Source organism: Barbatula barbatula, assembly GCF_947034865.1.
Source record: "Barbatula barbatula genome assembly, chromosome: 22".
NCBI lineage: Eukaryota > Metazoa > Chordata > Actinopteri > Cypriniformes > Nemacheilidae > Barbatula > Barbatula barbatula.
In genome coordinates this window covers 8490702-8507385 of record NC_136785.1, presented here as the reverse complement: position 1 = coordinate 8507385, position 16684 = coordinate 8490702, and the positions used below count along the sequence as shown (strand labels likewise).

The window sequence follows — 16684 nt, the reverse complement described above, 5'->3', positions numbered from 1 at the left end:
TGTTGTCATGTTGAAATTTGACTACTTGGCTATTTTTTAACTGTAAATGTGTTTATTGAACAAACAACTTAAGTTGAATGAAATTTGCCTGTTCACCGATGTTAGTTCTGCTGTTTATTTTCAGAGTGCACAATACGAGGATATTGGATTACGACGTATTACTAAGATTAAATGTAGACGGAGATGTTTCAGGGACTAAATCATATCACTGGCTGTCTGAATGTTCTTTTAAGATTTTATTTGGTGGCTTTTTTCGGTTTGCAGTGAAGGTTGTCGTGGTGATTCTCATTGCAAAAAGAATCTCGCAGACAAATGTTCCAAGTGCCAAAAGGTCAAAACTTAATTGCTCGAGTCAATAAAGTGAGATGCTTAGAACACATTTGACAATCCAGTGCTTTGCATTAACAGTTATACCCAAACTTCAGAAGGTGTTCCTTACTTTGTACAAATCAGGTAATTTCCTGTTATCTCTTTATTTTTTGGCCCATCCCCTTTCATCTGCACCCTTAGGGAACCAGATCCTTTTTTCATGGTTGTAAACCGCTCTTTATTTCATTTTGTATATATCCTTCTCTCGTCAACCACAATTATGTCATGGTCATCATGAGCTGTTTCCCCTTCTTCACCTCCTTCTCTCGTCTTTAACTTTGGCAAATCTGTGGCCTTGGTTATTGTGCTGAATCAGCATACAAGATTGTAGTCACATACTTACTGGGCCGGAAAGTTGCATAGATTTCATAAACACAGCTGTGAATCTCATACAAATGTGTGTAAAACAAAGAGCAATACATAGTAAACATTGATCAAAACATAAAGACATATCATGAAATGCATGACATTCCTCCATATGGTCTAAATCTCAAATTCTTTTAGAAACTAAACAGAATCTTCCTATAGTACCACAATGTCAACACATAGCGACAGGGACGAGAGAGGGGAGAGAGGAAAAGAAAAAAAATTGCTCCGGTTCCCTGACACGCTGTCGCTCGGTCCTCAGCCCAGCCGAGAGGCTCTTCCTCGCGGTGCTATGCGGTGGTGCTGGACGTCAGGGGGACGGCCCGCTCCTCCTCTGCCTCCTGGCGGTTGGCGGTGGCTTCTTTGGCTGTGGGCAGCCGGCAGGAAGTTTTCCGTTCCCTGCTCCTCCCCTTTCCTTGGTGGAGGGCAGCATGCCCCGACCAACAGCAAACGGTCCGAACTCCTCTCGCGCCCTGTTCTACGGCCGCCACCCCACCTAGGCCCAGGTCTTTGTGCCCTGGCAGCCGGCGATGGCTCCAACGGCAACCACCCCACCTCGACCCAGGCGCACGCCACGAGGTCTCCGTCCCAGCCGATTCCTCTTACTCAAGCACCACCGCCTCGGGCAGCCGCTGGCAGACGTTTGACAGCATGCCCCTCCTTCCTCCCGCTGTAATGAGGTTCAATAAAAGGGCAGGAAGGAGGCGGAAACGGGCCTACGTTGTACAAACGTTAATCAAATGAAACAAAGAATAAACACGGAAGTAAAAGACCATAAAACATAAACACAAACTTAACAAATGTCCGGGCCCGGTCCTCTCTCGTCAACAGTCCTGCCAGTTGTCCTTTTAAGCTCCCGATCGCCTCCGTAAGATATACGGGACTGGTGCACGCACAGCTGATTCCAACTCACGCCACCGGCCCCGCCTCACGGCTCTCGTCCCGCCTTCCTCACCACATCCATATTTCATTATTATAAGTCAACCTTTACGTTTGTCACTGAGTTTTTACAAATATCTAAACAATATAAACCATTTAAAAAAGTGCCTAATTGATTGAATCATTTTAAAGTAGTCTTTTTATCATTTTCTAAAAAGCATTGAATTTGGACATCCAACGTTTTAGAAGGACAGCAACAATACGACATATTTTCCTGATCTTTTTGTATAAAGTTTGCAACAATTGTAAATGGCAGTCCTAGATAGGTCAGTTGTAGCCTGGGGGTTAGAGTTTTGGGCTTGTGATCAGAAGGTTGCCGGATCAAATCTCAGTGCCAGCAGGTCATGACTGAAGTGCCCTTGATCAAGGCACCTTACCCCTGATTGCTCTGCAGTAATGTGCCACTGTAAAAAACTACTTGTAAGTCGCTTTGGATAAAAGCGTCTGCCAAATGAATAAATGTAGATAGACAGAACATGTAGTTCTCACAGAACTTAACCTTCATACCTCTTCTCCTTTAAAGAATACGACAACAAACTGTAGCGTATTGAAGGAAATGGCCGTGAAGTGTTTTGATAATGACCCATGATTGCAGTGGGTAAGAAGGAGATCTCACCCATATAACGCTGCTGTGTGCAGATCTTTCATGTGGTTTGTTTAAAGTTCAGCTCTCCTTCTGTTACAGTCGTAAAAATCAGAGGCAGGGAACTAAGCATTTTTTTCTTTTGCCAGCCTCGTGCATTTTCATTGTGCTGGTTTTGATTGACATTCTCAATGACAGCTTTTGTGATGCTTTTAGGCTCAGAATGAACCAATAAGAATTGGACGTTCAGCGTTTCGCATTTAAGATGTACTGGTTTACTTTCGGCATATTTAGCTAAATAGCATCCATCGCTGGTAGAACTAGCGACCGCTTGCTGCCCAGAGACCGATCATCCCTTCTCGCATTCACCGCGGATGAAAGATGAAATATATTAGCCTCATCTAGGGAAACTAATATGCTATCATTTACGGCATTGCGCTCACCAACAGCACAAGAAAGCAAAACGCTAAGGGTAGCTCCATCAGGTGCCTTCCATTAAACTGGAAAATTGAAGCTTAAGGTGCCATTATGAAATATCAGTGCGGTTCAGAACCTTCGGCTAAATTGTGGTGGAAAATAACTTTGCGACAGGCCTATAATTCACCTTATTTCTGTTAGTGCGGAGCCCTAATTTTGATATTTAGTCCGAGCATCAGGCATAGTAAGTGCTTTTGACAGTACTTAGAGTTACCATGACTACAGTTTGCTTCAGTTACTGTACAACAACAACCCTCAGAGCCATTTCTTTACCGTGGTAAATACTTATCTCTATGCCACATTAAGAGAACTGAAAAAGGGCCGATACTGTTGACACTTTGTTATCTTCATGTCCAAAAACGCACAGCTTTGTGGTCCTTGTACACCCACATACTGCATCATTCCCAGGAGTGCGATTTAATTGATTGACATGAGCAGTCACCGGGGATGGCCGACATATGGTTCTGCTTTTAACTTTATGCCAGCAAACTGAATTTATGCAAACTATCTCAGTTATTAGTTAACAAAAAAGCTTCCTGTTAAATTGCTTCATACTCTTTCTCTCGTCCTCAGCTGCCTTGCAAGTGGAAATCACTCCAGCCCAAGGAGAAATCAGCGTGGGAGAGTCCAAATTCTTTTTGTGCGAAGGTAAGAGCTCGACCCTCCTCTGATGAAACAAATCAGGGGTCACTTCACATTTAACCTTCATGCGGTTCTTTTGATTTCAAACCTGCCATTACTGTTCCGTTTGGTGCATTTAAACAAGTCCTTTCGTTGCGATTGTAGGAAGGGCTGACTAAACCTTTGATGTACTTATTTACAGTCTGGAAACGTTTCTTTGACCTGCCTGGCTTTAGCTGGGAATCGGTTTTTGAATTTCAGTCCTAGACTTGGAGCTCAGGGGAGTGAAACGTAATGTTTAACAATGTAAAGCAGGTAGATGAAAAGGAACAACATATTTTCTTCTATTATAAATGAGGAACACCTGAAATATTCAGAGGATGAGGGTGCCTAGCTTATCTATGACATCCAATTGAAAAAAATGAAATGTGACAATTGATTGAAGGGATTTGTAAGAAATCTCACAGAGAGTATTTGCAATATGTCCAAAAGTGCATATTTGTACAATATATGCTTTTAATTCACAATCAGATTAAAATAAACCATCAAAATATGAGGTGTCTGGTACAACATGAACAAAACGCTAAAGCTTTAAGGTATTTATTGGAAAAAATTATTTGGCAAAAATAATCATACAACTTACACACATGTAGGCCTATTTGTTCAAATCTTTCTCAAAGCTCAGATTTACTTTACCATCTAAGTTTGCAACTGAATCATGATATATTTAGATAAAAATTCTCTCTCTCTCTCTCTCTCTCTCTCTCTCTCTCTCTCTCTCTCTATGTAAGGGATAATGTACAGGCAAGCCGGTTGTTATGAAATAAGCCCCTTCACTGTGATCATGCTTGAACATTACCCCGCTTATTACACATCTATTGTATGGCTATTGGTTTAATCATTTGTAAATATAATGTAATATATTTATATATATGTTATTAAAAGACATATATATAATACATTTTTGTGTAATATTTAACTGCCCCCTCAAAATGATTTGCAGTTTTTCTTATTGTGTTTAGGTAAAATAATCATTTTTTATTTTTCATAATCATTCGTTTCACTCTGTGAACTACTAACAAAATTCCTCCCAAATTTTGATTAAAAATAAAGTGTATATTTGCATTTATTCTGTTAAAAATAACAGAAAAGATGCTCTATGTTTTTTTCCACCTTAAATACTGCAAGTTCATATTCACTTTTTAGCAATGCAAAAGTAATATTTGTTCATTTTTTTACATTAGTAAAAGTTAAAAAAAAATTTTTTATATGATAACCTTGATTTTATGACAGATTTCATGTGTTTTGTTATGCTGTCAGTCTTTCACATTGCTGTTGAATGACTTTATGTCACTCCTGAGGTTTGGCGTTGTTGAAATTCAACATACACTGGATTGGAATGGCCACAATACATTGAAATGTTGATTAAATGGAAATGTGGAATGGTCTCTTAATTTTATCACAGCTGTATGTTGTGTGTCGTCAAAAGGCTCAAAATATTAAGATATAATCATCCAGTATTATCTTCGAACGAAGCTTCTGTGGAAGTTGATACATTTTGTGTCCACTAAGCCCACACATAAACATTTCTGTAAATAGCCTGTTCACCCCAGAACTGAGAAATTAACAGTCTGTCACTGTGATGTCTGTCTGTATGTTCTCAGTTGTCGGAGATGCGAAAGAAATAGACTGGTTTGCTCCCAATGGTGAGAAGCTCCTGCCAGGCAGAACGGACATCAGCATCAGCAAAAATGACGAGTCCTCGTCTACACTCACCATCTACAACGCTAACGTCGACCACGCTGGCATGTACAAGTGTGTGGCCAAAAGCGGGGAGAAGGAATCTCAGGGCACCGTCATTGTAAAAATTTTCCGTAAGTCTTCTTATTTTGTCTTTTAAGGGGGTCGTTTCGGTGTTCTTTTTTAAGTCAAATTCACTTTGCTATGAAAAAAAAGATTTGGCTTGTGTGACGTGTTATTTGATGTCACTTTGATTCTAAACCTTTCTAGGCTTGTTCTAGCTCTTGCCATTGTTTATATTTCGTCTTTTGCAATTACTGACAAAGTACCACAGCATTGATCTTAATGCTTACAAGAATGCATCTTTGATCTTAATGCTTACAATTATGCATCTTTCATGATGCTGTCTGCACACTTTACTGATCCATGCGCTAGAGTGTTCTTTAAAGCACTTTCAATTGTCATTTTCAGAGAAACTCAGTTTCCAAAATGCTCCGTCGCCCCAAGAGTTTAATGAGGAGGAGGATGCTGACATCATTTGTGATGTCATCAGCTCACCACCCCCAACTGTTACCTGGAAGTATAAGAAGATGAGAATCCAGCCGGAGACTGATGGTAAGAAATATAAGACGTGTATACAGAGTGAATTCACTATGAATTTCTACAATTCCAACTACCATTGAAGTGTTTGTGTGAAATGTAATTTAGTGTGTTTGTGTTGAGTTAAAGTTTAGATGCTTTTTTACCCCTTTCTTTTCACCTTCTTATTAGCTGTTGGCCATATACATTTCACATATTCTCTCTCGTTTTAAGTCTTCTACATCCTTTCTTTTTATTTCCTATCAAAATCGTCCACTCTTGGATTTCAGTGTGTGTGCTCAGCACAGCCCTGCGGCAAATGCGCTTCAGCTCCGTGCACGCCGGAAGTGGTGGGAAGTTGCAAAAGCCTAAAAGTTTTCATCTGAGCTGTTTTGTTTACTAGTTCGAGCCTGATTCAGATGAAACTATTTTAATCAGGCAGGACTCCTCACTCAGACTGTTGGAGAGACCGCGGCTCTCACATGAACTCCCGGCTTGCTGCTGGATGTGCTTCACTGCAAAACCACTAATTGTAGTAGAGCTTGAATGCCAAAACTGCTTTATCTAAACAACACGTTTTCCATCTTTTCTCTTGTTAACCTCTTGTGCGGTGCTCTTTTGAATGACCAATGGTTCTTTTAGCAGTACAAAGCACACACTAGAGATACACAAATAATAATATTTTGTCCATGTTTATTCATGTTTTTTTAACTGTGGTTTAATTATAGTTCATTCTCGAAAGGGAATGTAGAAGAACACAAATGTTTGAAACGTTACTAGAAAAACCTGTAAAAAGGTATTTTTATTACAATTTGAGCTTAAAGGTTCAGTGTATCAAATTTAGCCGCATCTAGCGGTGAGGTTGCTAATTGCAACCAACAGCTCACTCCAGGTTTCCCTTTCGAAGCACTATGGTGGCTGACACAGGACTAAGATGTTATCACGTTTTCACTTGTTTGCCGACGGAGAGAACGTTTTTATGAAACGCACACTGCAGAGCAGTTTGTCTGTTAAGGGCTACTGTAGAAACAATATGGCCAATTCCGTGTTAGGGGACCCGCAGTGTATGTAGTTAGAAATAGCTCATTCTTAGGTCTTTATACACCTCTGAAGACATAGTTATGAATATTAAATTGCATTTCAGTCAATAGATACTTTAAAAATAGTAAGCAGTGCATACTATTCAGCATTCAGTTAGTACTAAGCAAGCATTCAATTTTGCAGACAGTCGTTGTCTGGTCTGGGAAGCTTAAAGTTACACCTTTACTTTTAACCTTAAAACAGATAACACAATAGAAAAAGCCTTAAAATGATTTATGCTGGAAGAAGATGTGGTATCAATTGTGCAAACGAGTCATTTTTCTGCCCAGCATGTAATGAGAGACTCGTTAACATGGTCTCCTTATCTTACTCCAGAGTAATTACTGCCTCATTTTCTATTCTCTCACTCTCGCTCTCTTACACACAGTCCGTTTCAAGGTCTTGAGCAACAACCACCTCCAGATCCGTGGCATCAAGAAGACAGATGAGGGTCACTACACCTGCGAGGGCCGCATCATGGCCCGGGGTGAAATCGACCTCAGGGTCATCAAAGTCATCGTTAACGGTGAGGATTCAATATTTGAGCCACCTGCTCCGTCACTGCACATATATACACAAAGATGCCGGAAGTCAATACAGATTCAAGAAATTCATTTTAAAGGGAAGTAAATAGCCGCAGGGTTGCATTAGAGATTAGAATGATTTAGTTTTTCAGCATTTTAAAAGAAGCATTTCAGCAAAAATGTGAATTGACATTTTGTCAAATATTTATGGCGTTACAAACTCTGTATGCTAATGTTTTCCGTGAAAAACAACTTGAGTACATTGTAATTATATCTGTCAAGCTTCGTAAAGCACAAAAATAATAATGTGTGCTATATTCCAGGTCTGCTAAGGTCATACAATAACTTTATGTGGAACAGTAAAAAAATCGAAGTCCTGGTTCACTGAAAATCTTACAGTGGTCAAAGATAAACTATTGTTGAATGAAAAAGACCTGCATGAATATTTTACATTTCTTGGTTCTGGAAAAAACAAACAAAAGTCTCTTTAAAGCAGCAGTCCGGAAGACTGGCTTTGTTGCCATCTCAGTTTGTAATTGCTAATGCAAGTGATGTGCGGAGGTAATTTCTTTACTTGAGGTGTGATTCGGCACTGCTCAACTGCGCAGATTAGTCTGATGTTTTCAGTCGTATGTCACATGTGGCCTGTGACAGTGAACCGGTGATAATCGTCACCGTACATCAGTAGCGTGGAATAAACATAACAGATAACAATGCAGATTATATAACACAAAACAAATAAGAACATAAACAGACACAAATAGTCAAAACTGCCGTTTTTGCCTGCAGTCGTTTTGTTATTTCTCATGGAAACTCCTGTAACGTGAACCGGAGAGAAGATCCCTGAACGCGACCACGGGTGTCAAATGCTGACAGTTATGGTCATATATCATTATACAGCACACAACTATATATACATAAACTATACGCAAAGCCTTCCCATCATGTCCGGGAAATAGGTTGGTAAATTTGAGTAAAATCACAGGCTTTACTTATTACGTGCAAGGGCGTCACATGAAATACAGATGTAGGGAGGTCAATTCTAATTCACACGAGGTCCCCAGATAATACTAATCGCATGCAAAAAGGGCTTAAGTTACATTTATTATAATGAACAACCGATGAAACTGTGTACCCGTCTGTAACACTACAAGTGCGCTACGGTTTTTGTGTTATCTATTGAAATATTAAAATGTCTTACGTGTTCTGTTCAGAAGAAATAAATCCATGTCTGCCAATACTAATTCTTGTTTTCGCAAGAATTGCTGAGTCCAATAACATTCCCCTTTGCTTTGTAAACTCTCATCAGTTCGTATTTCTCGGTTTTCACAACTGATGAATCCCCAGATGTCAGCGCTGCGCTATTTGCCGTTTTAAAGTAAAAGTACTAAACGGCGGGCCACATGCGGGCTAGCATCCGCCAGCCGGTTCCTCTGCGTTCTGTTCACGAATGTGACAAAATGACGCATAGACACCAAATAAGGTGGAAAATTACAAACCCGACAGGGAAAATTACAAACCCTTACAAGCTTTCCGTGGTGAATCCAGCAAGTGAGACACCGTTTTAAACACCGTTCTTTCATGTACTTGCTCAATAATTGGTTTTAGTTCATTTTTACTCAAAATAACTTACAGACTGCCACTTTAAGAAAGAATCAACATCTTATGGGTTTATTAAAGGATGATCAAAGTGACTTAAAAATGCTTATTAATCTCATCCTTCTCTCTCTCCCAGTTCTGCCAAGTATCAGGACCCGCTACACCGAGCTGAATGCCACCGCAGACATCGGACAGGCTGTGACGTTGGCCTGCCATGCAGATGGCTACCCAGAACCCACCGTCACGTGGGCACGGTACGTGCTCGGCTGTGCTCCCTTATCTGCCTGTGCCAAACAGCACCGAAAAAGTTCACCCAAATCTCTGTAGGGAAAGCTTAGCTTTTTCCTCAGTCCATGGAGAAAAGGGATGAGCGTTATTAAAGCATGTAAACCCGAAAGCGGTATGAATGGCAGAGACATCGTTTCATCCCTTCAGAATCTGTTAGCCGTAGCAGCTACACTAACTGGCAGCTTTCAGCATGGCTGTAAATGTGAACTCCAATGGCATCTTTAACCAATCCACGGGCCGTGTGAGAATTCAGGGGGCGAGAAGGAGATTGAGTCGGGTCTGAGCTTCGCCTCAGGACAGGGAGCGACCGAAATGTGTACTGCAGACTCATTTGTTTCCCTCTTTTACTGACAGTGCTGTCATTCGGGGCCATTTTGAACTGTCGCTCAGTTGCTGCAGTTACAAGCAAAAAGATCAGGGTGATGCGGTGTCGCGAGAAACTGATTTAGTGTCACGAGAAATTGATTTGAGGTTTCTCTTTCTGAAGTTCCGGAGACTATTGAGTCCTCAGATGTATTATTTAAATATATAGATGTCTCTCTTAAAATGAAATATATATATATTATTCCAAGATCACGTTATCCCTGCCTCCATGTGCTCTTTATTAAATATCATTAGAGATATTTGAAAGACGACATGTGGGATTTTTTCTAGTGTAACACAGCACCGTAGCTATTTTTTGAAACAGACAGTGGTCCTCTATTGGTTCCTTATATTTTGTATTATATATAGATATTGTTTATAGCAGTTTATTGGCTGAGGGACAGATAAGTCTTCCTATATTTCTGCCTTTACATTTTGCCAGAGCACCAGCTCAATAAAAGAAAGCGTGCAGTGAAGGATGAAGAATCCACTTCATGGGCAGGCACGTGTTCTCTCTGTGTCTACCGGTGTATATGGCGACGGGGCATCATGTATTCATGGCTTTGCCGAGCGAGTGACAGCGCCAAGGCCAAACAGTAAACACATCTTCTCTTTTCCTCACACGCTGTCTCCTGCAGTGGTAATATCGTGCTGGAATCAAATGAGAAGTACAGTCTGAATGAAGATGGATCTGAGTTGACCATCAAGGACGTCAAGAAGGTTGATGAAGGAGATTACCAATGCATCGCTAGGAACAAGGCTGGGGAGAAAAGAGAGGAAGTCAGCCTCAGTGTGTTTGGTAAGACTTGTTCATTGTGAAATTCCACCTGGGATTTGTTCATATTGCTATTACCATAATGACCAATGGCACTGAACCAATAACACGGGTTTACATTTATCATAAAAAAATTCCTGTTAAGGAAACCGCAATTTGTCTAAATAAAATCAGTACAAAATAAAAGGATTTCTTTAAAAAAACAGAAAATTTTCATTAACGTTGCATGTATTAGCATTTATAATACATTCGTCTGAATGGCCAAAGCATCCGTTACCGGCCCTAAACGATAGCGGACCACCAGGATAGCCGGCCGATACACCAGAGGGCCAGTCCTCCCCTGCATGGAAGTTTGAGACCTGCCAGTTTTCTGGCTTGCAGTGACGTCACCATCGATTGTCTGTTTAGTAATTCAAAATAAGTCGGCAGAACCAGCATATACAACAATAGTTTTTCATTTGTACATTTTTACATCATCTGCATAATTCGAGAGCGGACTTTTATGTGTTACTTTACTGTTACTTCCGTTTGGGACTTTTACTATCGCGCTGTCAAAACTGACGGTGCGTCCGAAATCCCAAACTGTGACAGTACGTACTGATTTACATGAAGTACCTACCTATCGACTGTTAAAACGGTACGTTCTATAAACAATAATGTTATACCTAATTGTAATTGATAATATGAATAAAATAAATGACATAATTTTTGTAAGTGTTAGTAAGAGCTGTGTCAATGTGCATCACATTGAGGAAAAAATTGGAATAACACCATGTACTCTCTGTTTTACAGACCACTTCGTAAGACATAAACAATGAAGTGGTCTACAGATTTTATAGAAGTACAGATCTCTCTGTATCGTTCTACTATCTTTCTAAAAATGCTTAATTGTGAAAAGCACTTTAGAAATAAATTGAATTGAATATAAACTACTGTGAAATACACACATGCATTTATCTTGACATCACCAGTAGGGTTGGGCACCGGACTCTGTACTTTAAAGGACACCGACCTCATTACACATTCAATTAAATCAATCAGTACCAAATTTGGGTATCTGAGAACACATCAGGTGCTGCGCGAGAACACATCAGGTGCTGCGCGTTAGAGAGAGATAGAGAGAGAGAGAGAGAGAGATCATTTTACTTCACGCAAAGCGCAAATTAAACTGCTAATAAAGCAGGCTGTTCTAATCAAGGTATAAAATGAAAATAAACATTTAACTCTACATATGGTTATCATATTTATATTATTTATTTCACTTTAAATTAAGCATACACTCGCGTTAAGGAAATGCGTGCTCAGACGCATCCGACACGCACACACATGACACTGCGCTGAACATTTGCGTTTTCTGTTCACCAATGAATAGAATCATCTCATGAAGTCCCGAAAAAAAGTTATTAGTGACAGATTAGAGCAGTCGAAAGAAAGAGATGCGTGAGGCTGTCAAGGTGCAGTTTGAAGTTGTGAACAGCGCAGCAGGAGATTTACATGATGTATTATTGTAAGATCAACTCATATATAATTGTGTGTAATTCTTACAGTATCTCTGTTAAAAATTTATAATACAATCTGTTATTTTCAGTAATGATGCTGTTAAAAATATTTTTGTAGACTTTTCAAGTTTTGTGTTTCTATATTATCTAATGCTCTGTTAATGGTGGTGGCCTCATGGTTTAGGTAAATTATCACACTGTATAAATAAATCATTATGTGTGTGATGAGGAAAAAGAATACATTTGCTAGTAGTTATTTCTATAGTCTTTATTTCTTTTGTGTAAAATTTCAACAAAATGTTGAAATTGAGAGGTTTGGACTTAATGTTTTTACTACACAGAGAGTAAAGTACAGAAAAAAGGTACCGTTTGGTCTGATACAAATACTAGTAGCATTGCATAGACAGTTTCATCGAACGCGAATGCCTGGCCTGAAGATAACTTCCAGTCTGTGCTTACTTATCGTTTTGGCTAGTTTCTATTAATATTACAATTGATTTTATATTAAATATTTTTTTGTTTATGTTGTTGCCACTGAAACCATCTATAAGAATTTAAGAAGATGATGGTTAAATATGGAAAGCACCATGAGATGCTCTCTCATCTGTTTAAACCAGCAATTTACAGCTCATCAGCTCAAGAGAAGCATGCGGTATCATTGCTATTGCTATTACTATCAGTAATTGCACATCAACCATTACACTGAACGTGCATGTGTGTGTGTCCGCAGTGCAACCGAAGATCACATTCCTGGAAAACCAAACGGCCTCGGAGCTGGAGGAGCAGATCACGCTCACCTGTGAGGCGACAGGCGACCCCACACCCAATATCATCTGGAGCTTCGGGCACCACATCTTCACCGAAAACGAGCAGGTGCTGAGGGGTGGGGGTTCAGAGGGCACTGGTTGTAAAGGTCTGCAGTTCATTTAGTTCTGTCCTCTTAACTATAGAAGCACATGCAGCATGACCCATCAGGTCAGTTATGACAGCGAGTGAGTTATCCTTGAGTCCCTTGTCAATAAGCTGGCTAGATTGATGATCTCTCGCTCTTGAGCATGTGACGTCCGGCTCTTTAAACATGACTTGCAGCAAGACATCAATAACTCTGCTCTCAATAACCCGAGATAGATCTGTTGCTGTGCTCTCCTGTGTAACACATTCACAGGATGTGTTGGGTGTCCATGAGGCTAGTATTGAAGTTAGCATTTTCATAAATGCTTTTTAACAACGTTTTGCATTATATTAACGTGAGAAATGGTTTTCTCTAAAATTAAAAATGTTCAGCTGTTTACTTAATACTTAATGCTTGTGTTGGACTATCCAATCGATATTGCTTTATTTTATGCCAGCCGTACCAGTGTAACCCTCCTCCTAGTGGGCAGTTTTCAGGTAGGCTTTTGAAAAAAAGTAGCCTTTTTTGTTCAGGTGTTCATCTGTCTCACTGAAAAGATGGCATTTGCATGACAAAAGCCCACCAGATTGCATCCTGTCCTGTCAATATTTATAGCTGCCAAAAAATCATTCCAGCCGTCTGCTGAGGCCTTTCTTGGTTTATGACTGTTTTTATTGTTGGTCCTCAGCTCAAAAGACTGGCCTATCAGAATGCCTGACGGATACCACAGCCACCTCTTTACGTTGAAAAGAATGATCACATGGTCGATTTTTAAGCCATTCTGCATTGTTAAACATCATGATGTTCCATCATAGGTCTTTTTGCTTGTAGCATATTGGATACAAGTGTTGACGTTTTTGTAAGGTTGTTTTTTTAGCGTTTTCTCAAGGGTGTTATCTTGGCATTAACAGTGCTAGATTTCATTATTTTGTCAATGTTGTTGGGGTAGTAGTGGGAGACGAGAACGCTACCTGTAGCAGTTCATTAGCAAGGATGATGTTGATTTCCTGTAGTCTGTCATCACATCACCTCTGTAGTAGATAATCATGCTTTTACTATAACTTGCTGGCTTCTGGCTTCGTTCAAAAGTGATAAAAATGTTAAGACACTAAAGACATTTCGGGGCTGAAGAATCATATGGTTTAGAGGGATACGTCACCCAAACATGAAAATTCTGTCTTGGATTACTTTTATAGTAACTAGTAACATTGAAAAAGATTGTTGGCTGAAATGTATCACTTATCTCAAGGCGTTTTAACAAAACAGAGTAAATTCAACATTTTTAGATGTAATAAGTAAATTGATATTTTTCAGTTGGAGATGACTGAATTTTTTGTTACAGTGATATTTTGTAAAAAGTTTAATTTCACAGATGAGGCAGGAGGGCGATCTCTTTTTTGTATCCCTGCATTTCCATATTTTGTGATTTTTAGTGTTTGGCGTGAATCATTATAATTAGTCACCCTTTCGTCTGTCAATGGGTTTTGCAAAAATCTAACCATTGAAGTAACAACACCGTGTTATAAAGCTTTTTAAAAGTTTTTTTCCCATTCCCTGAAAAACTGCGAATTTGGAAAATATGGTCTTTGAGTGACACCTACTTGGTTTGCCAGAACATGATAAATAATTATAAAAATAGATCAATTAAAAATAATCAATAAATAATTATAACCCAATTGTCAAGGTGTAAAAAATATTTTCTCTTGGCCCGTTAGAAATATATCTGGTAAATATGGACAGGCCTTTTTTTTCAATCCGTATGCCCTTGGCAGGCTGGTCAAAAAGTCAATCTGGACCTTGTGTGCTATACAGTATTACATGCCAGTTTACAGCAGTCAGTAGGCAACACAAGTGAATAACGCTTAGCAGTGTGTGATGAGGCGCACATGAAGTCAATGAGGTCTCATCAGTGCTTTTACTAAATGAAGAGCACGACATTTAATGCTTAATGTATTTAATATGTATAGGTCACATGATACACATGCAAAACAACCGCTATTAAACCATCAACATAAACTCGACTCCAATGTGTTTGACACAACACCATCGTCCAAATCCCTTTGAAAAGCAAAACCATGTCAATATGGAGAGTCTGTAATCAGACCAAGCCGTTTAGTGGAAAAGCTGGCGTATCATTGTGGATTCGATGAGTCAGGTCCCCCAAATCCTACCTCATACGTGTCCTGTATTCCCAACCACAAAATTTCAATGTCTGAACAAGTCGGCAATGCAAAGAAACCTCAGAGGACGCAGGGAACCGTGACTACCCAGTGAGCAATATCTAAGCCAGGCTGGAGCTCTTTAAGCAGCTGCATTATGAAAGAGGCTCTTTCTCTGTCTCTTCTCTGTTCTGCCTGGTGGGGTGAAAGAGAGAGACTTGCTTATTGTATGAGACCTCACAGAGGCAGAATACTCTTATGTTAGAGATACGGTTTTGATCATTTATGTATAAGTGGAAGAAAAGCCATTAATTGATGGGAAACGCTTCGATTTTAACGCTTCTATTTAAGAATTTAAGGGGATTTGAACAATTCAGAGACACATTGTATTAGGCTATGCAGTTCCTGGAACAACTTTATTTTAAGGAATTTTATATGCACTTGCTACTGGATGCACAGAAGCAGCATATTCTATATTTTATATTTATGAAAACAGTTTTAATAACTTGCCTCACATAGATCAGCAAGACTTTTACAATTTACCAAAAAACCCAGTTGTGTTGCATTTCTGTTTATGCAAATAACAGTTTATTATTTTATTTGCAATAATGTTTTAAAGTATAAAAACAGGTACTACGTAAATGCATATCATCACTGTCTTTCCGAAACCTTGTACGTCCAAATTCACTCAGTACTTTTTAAAAGAATAAATACTGCGTTTTCAAAGTTGACAAGCACATTTTAATACTTGCATGACAAACATAAAGTGTGACTTTATAATAATAATGATTTATGGCCAAAAATAAATTAGTAGAGGTTTCAGATGGATAGAAGCAATATTGTATTCATATTTTGTTGAACTGTTTCCCGTCATACAACAGGAAAAGAATGTGATTGCCAGAACCATTATTAGTCATAGAAAATCAGATTTAATTTGAGATTTTTTTAACTGAACCAGTTCTCTTTTCTGAACCCTGCTAGTTACGTGTTGTAAGTGTTACGCACGGAAAATCACACGCTGCCTGCTGGGTCGAACGACAAAATGTCAAGCGAGGATGAGAATGCTTCTTTGGACGAACTGCCCTTGAATTTATCATTTAAGCGGCTCTCTCCTGAGTCTACTGAACTGTCCTTGACATATTCTTTATGAATCACACAGTCAAGAGAGGCATTTCAGAGTTGTTAGCCTATTGTGAAGTCCACTGCCATGCAGTGTTCGCTAATGATAGTCTCTTAACGCATTCCGTGCTGATCTGAGTTCAGTACAATTCATCCCACTGCCATTCTAATGCGTCTGGTTTGTGTACAGTACATAAAACGAAATACCTGGAAAAGCAAATGAAGCATTCTTGTGTGAGCCTTAAGGTTCATTTTGATGTTCGACAACGTCCGGATCATCTTGCTGCTTTTTAAAGGTCCGTTTGATCCCAACAGCTGTTTGTATGCATGTATAAGACAACGGTTCTGTTTTAAAGGTCAGGGAGAGAGTCCCTGATCAGAATTGTGTTTTGAGAGCAGGTTGGTCAACCTGCCAAAAAAAGGTAGACGCAGGTGCCAAGCACAAGACTTTAACCCCTCGTAACCCCTTGACAAGCTGTCAGTGATAGAGTAATTAAATCAATAGAGGAAGAGCGGATGTCAAGACACTACAATGTATGCTGTGCTGTCAATTTAGAGGGAGTTGTTTAGCACTCTGATAGTGTGTTATTTCTGTCAAGAGTTGAGTGAGGTAGGAGACCTGTGACCATCTGATGTTGTACAGAAAAATGACTGCACTGATCTGATTGGCTGAAAATCTGATGCACGTTTCCAGCATTTTTGTTTTCCGTGC

The 16684-nt window shown here is 39.4% G+C and overlaps 1 protein-coding gene across 4 annotated transcripts in view; it reads left to right on the top strand.

Annotated features, from left to right (window-relative positions):
• The window catches only part of ncam1a (neural cell adhesion molecule 1a), a 189534-nt gene that overhangs the window by 125497 nt on the left and 47353 nt on the right, over window positions 1–16684 (top strand). For all 4 annotated transcript variants that reach the window (XM_079487165.1, XM_079487164.1, XM_079487163.1 and 1 more), the window contains exons 2-8: window positions 3308–3382; window positions 5020–5229; window positions 5567–5710; window positions 7143–7280; window positions 9014–9131; window positions 10167–10327; window positions 12533–12675. In XM_079487165.1, the coding sequence (XP_079343291.1) occupies window positions 3308–3382; window positions 5020–5229; window positions 5567–5710; window positions 7143–7280; window positions 9014–9131; window positions 10167–10327; window positions 12533–12675 (989 nt within the window). The remainder of the gene's footprint in view (window positions 1–3307; window positions 3383–5019; window positions 5230–5566; window positions 5711–7142; window positions 7281–9013; window positions 9132–10166; window positions 10328–12532; window positions 12676–16684) is intronic.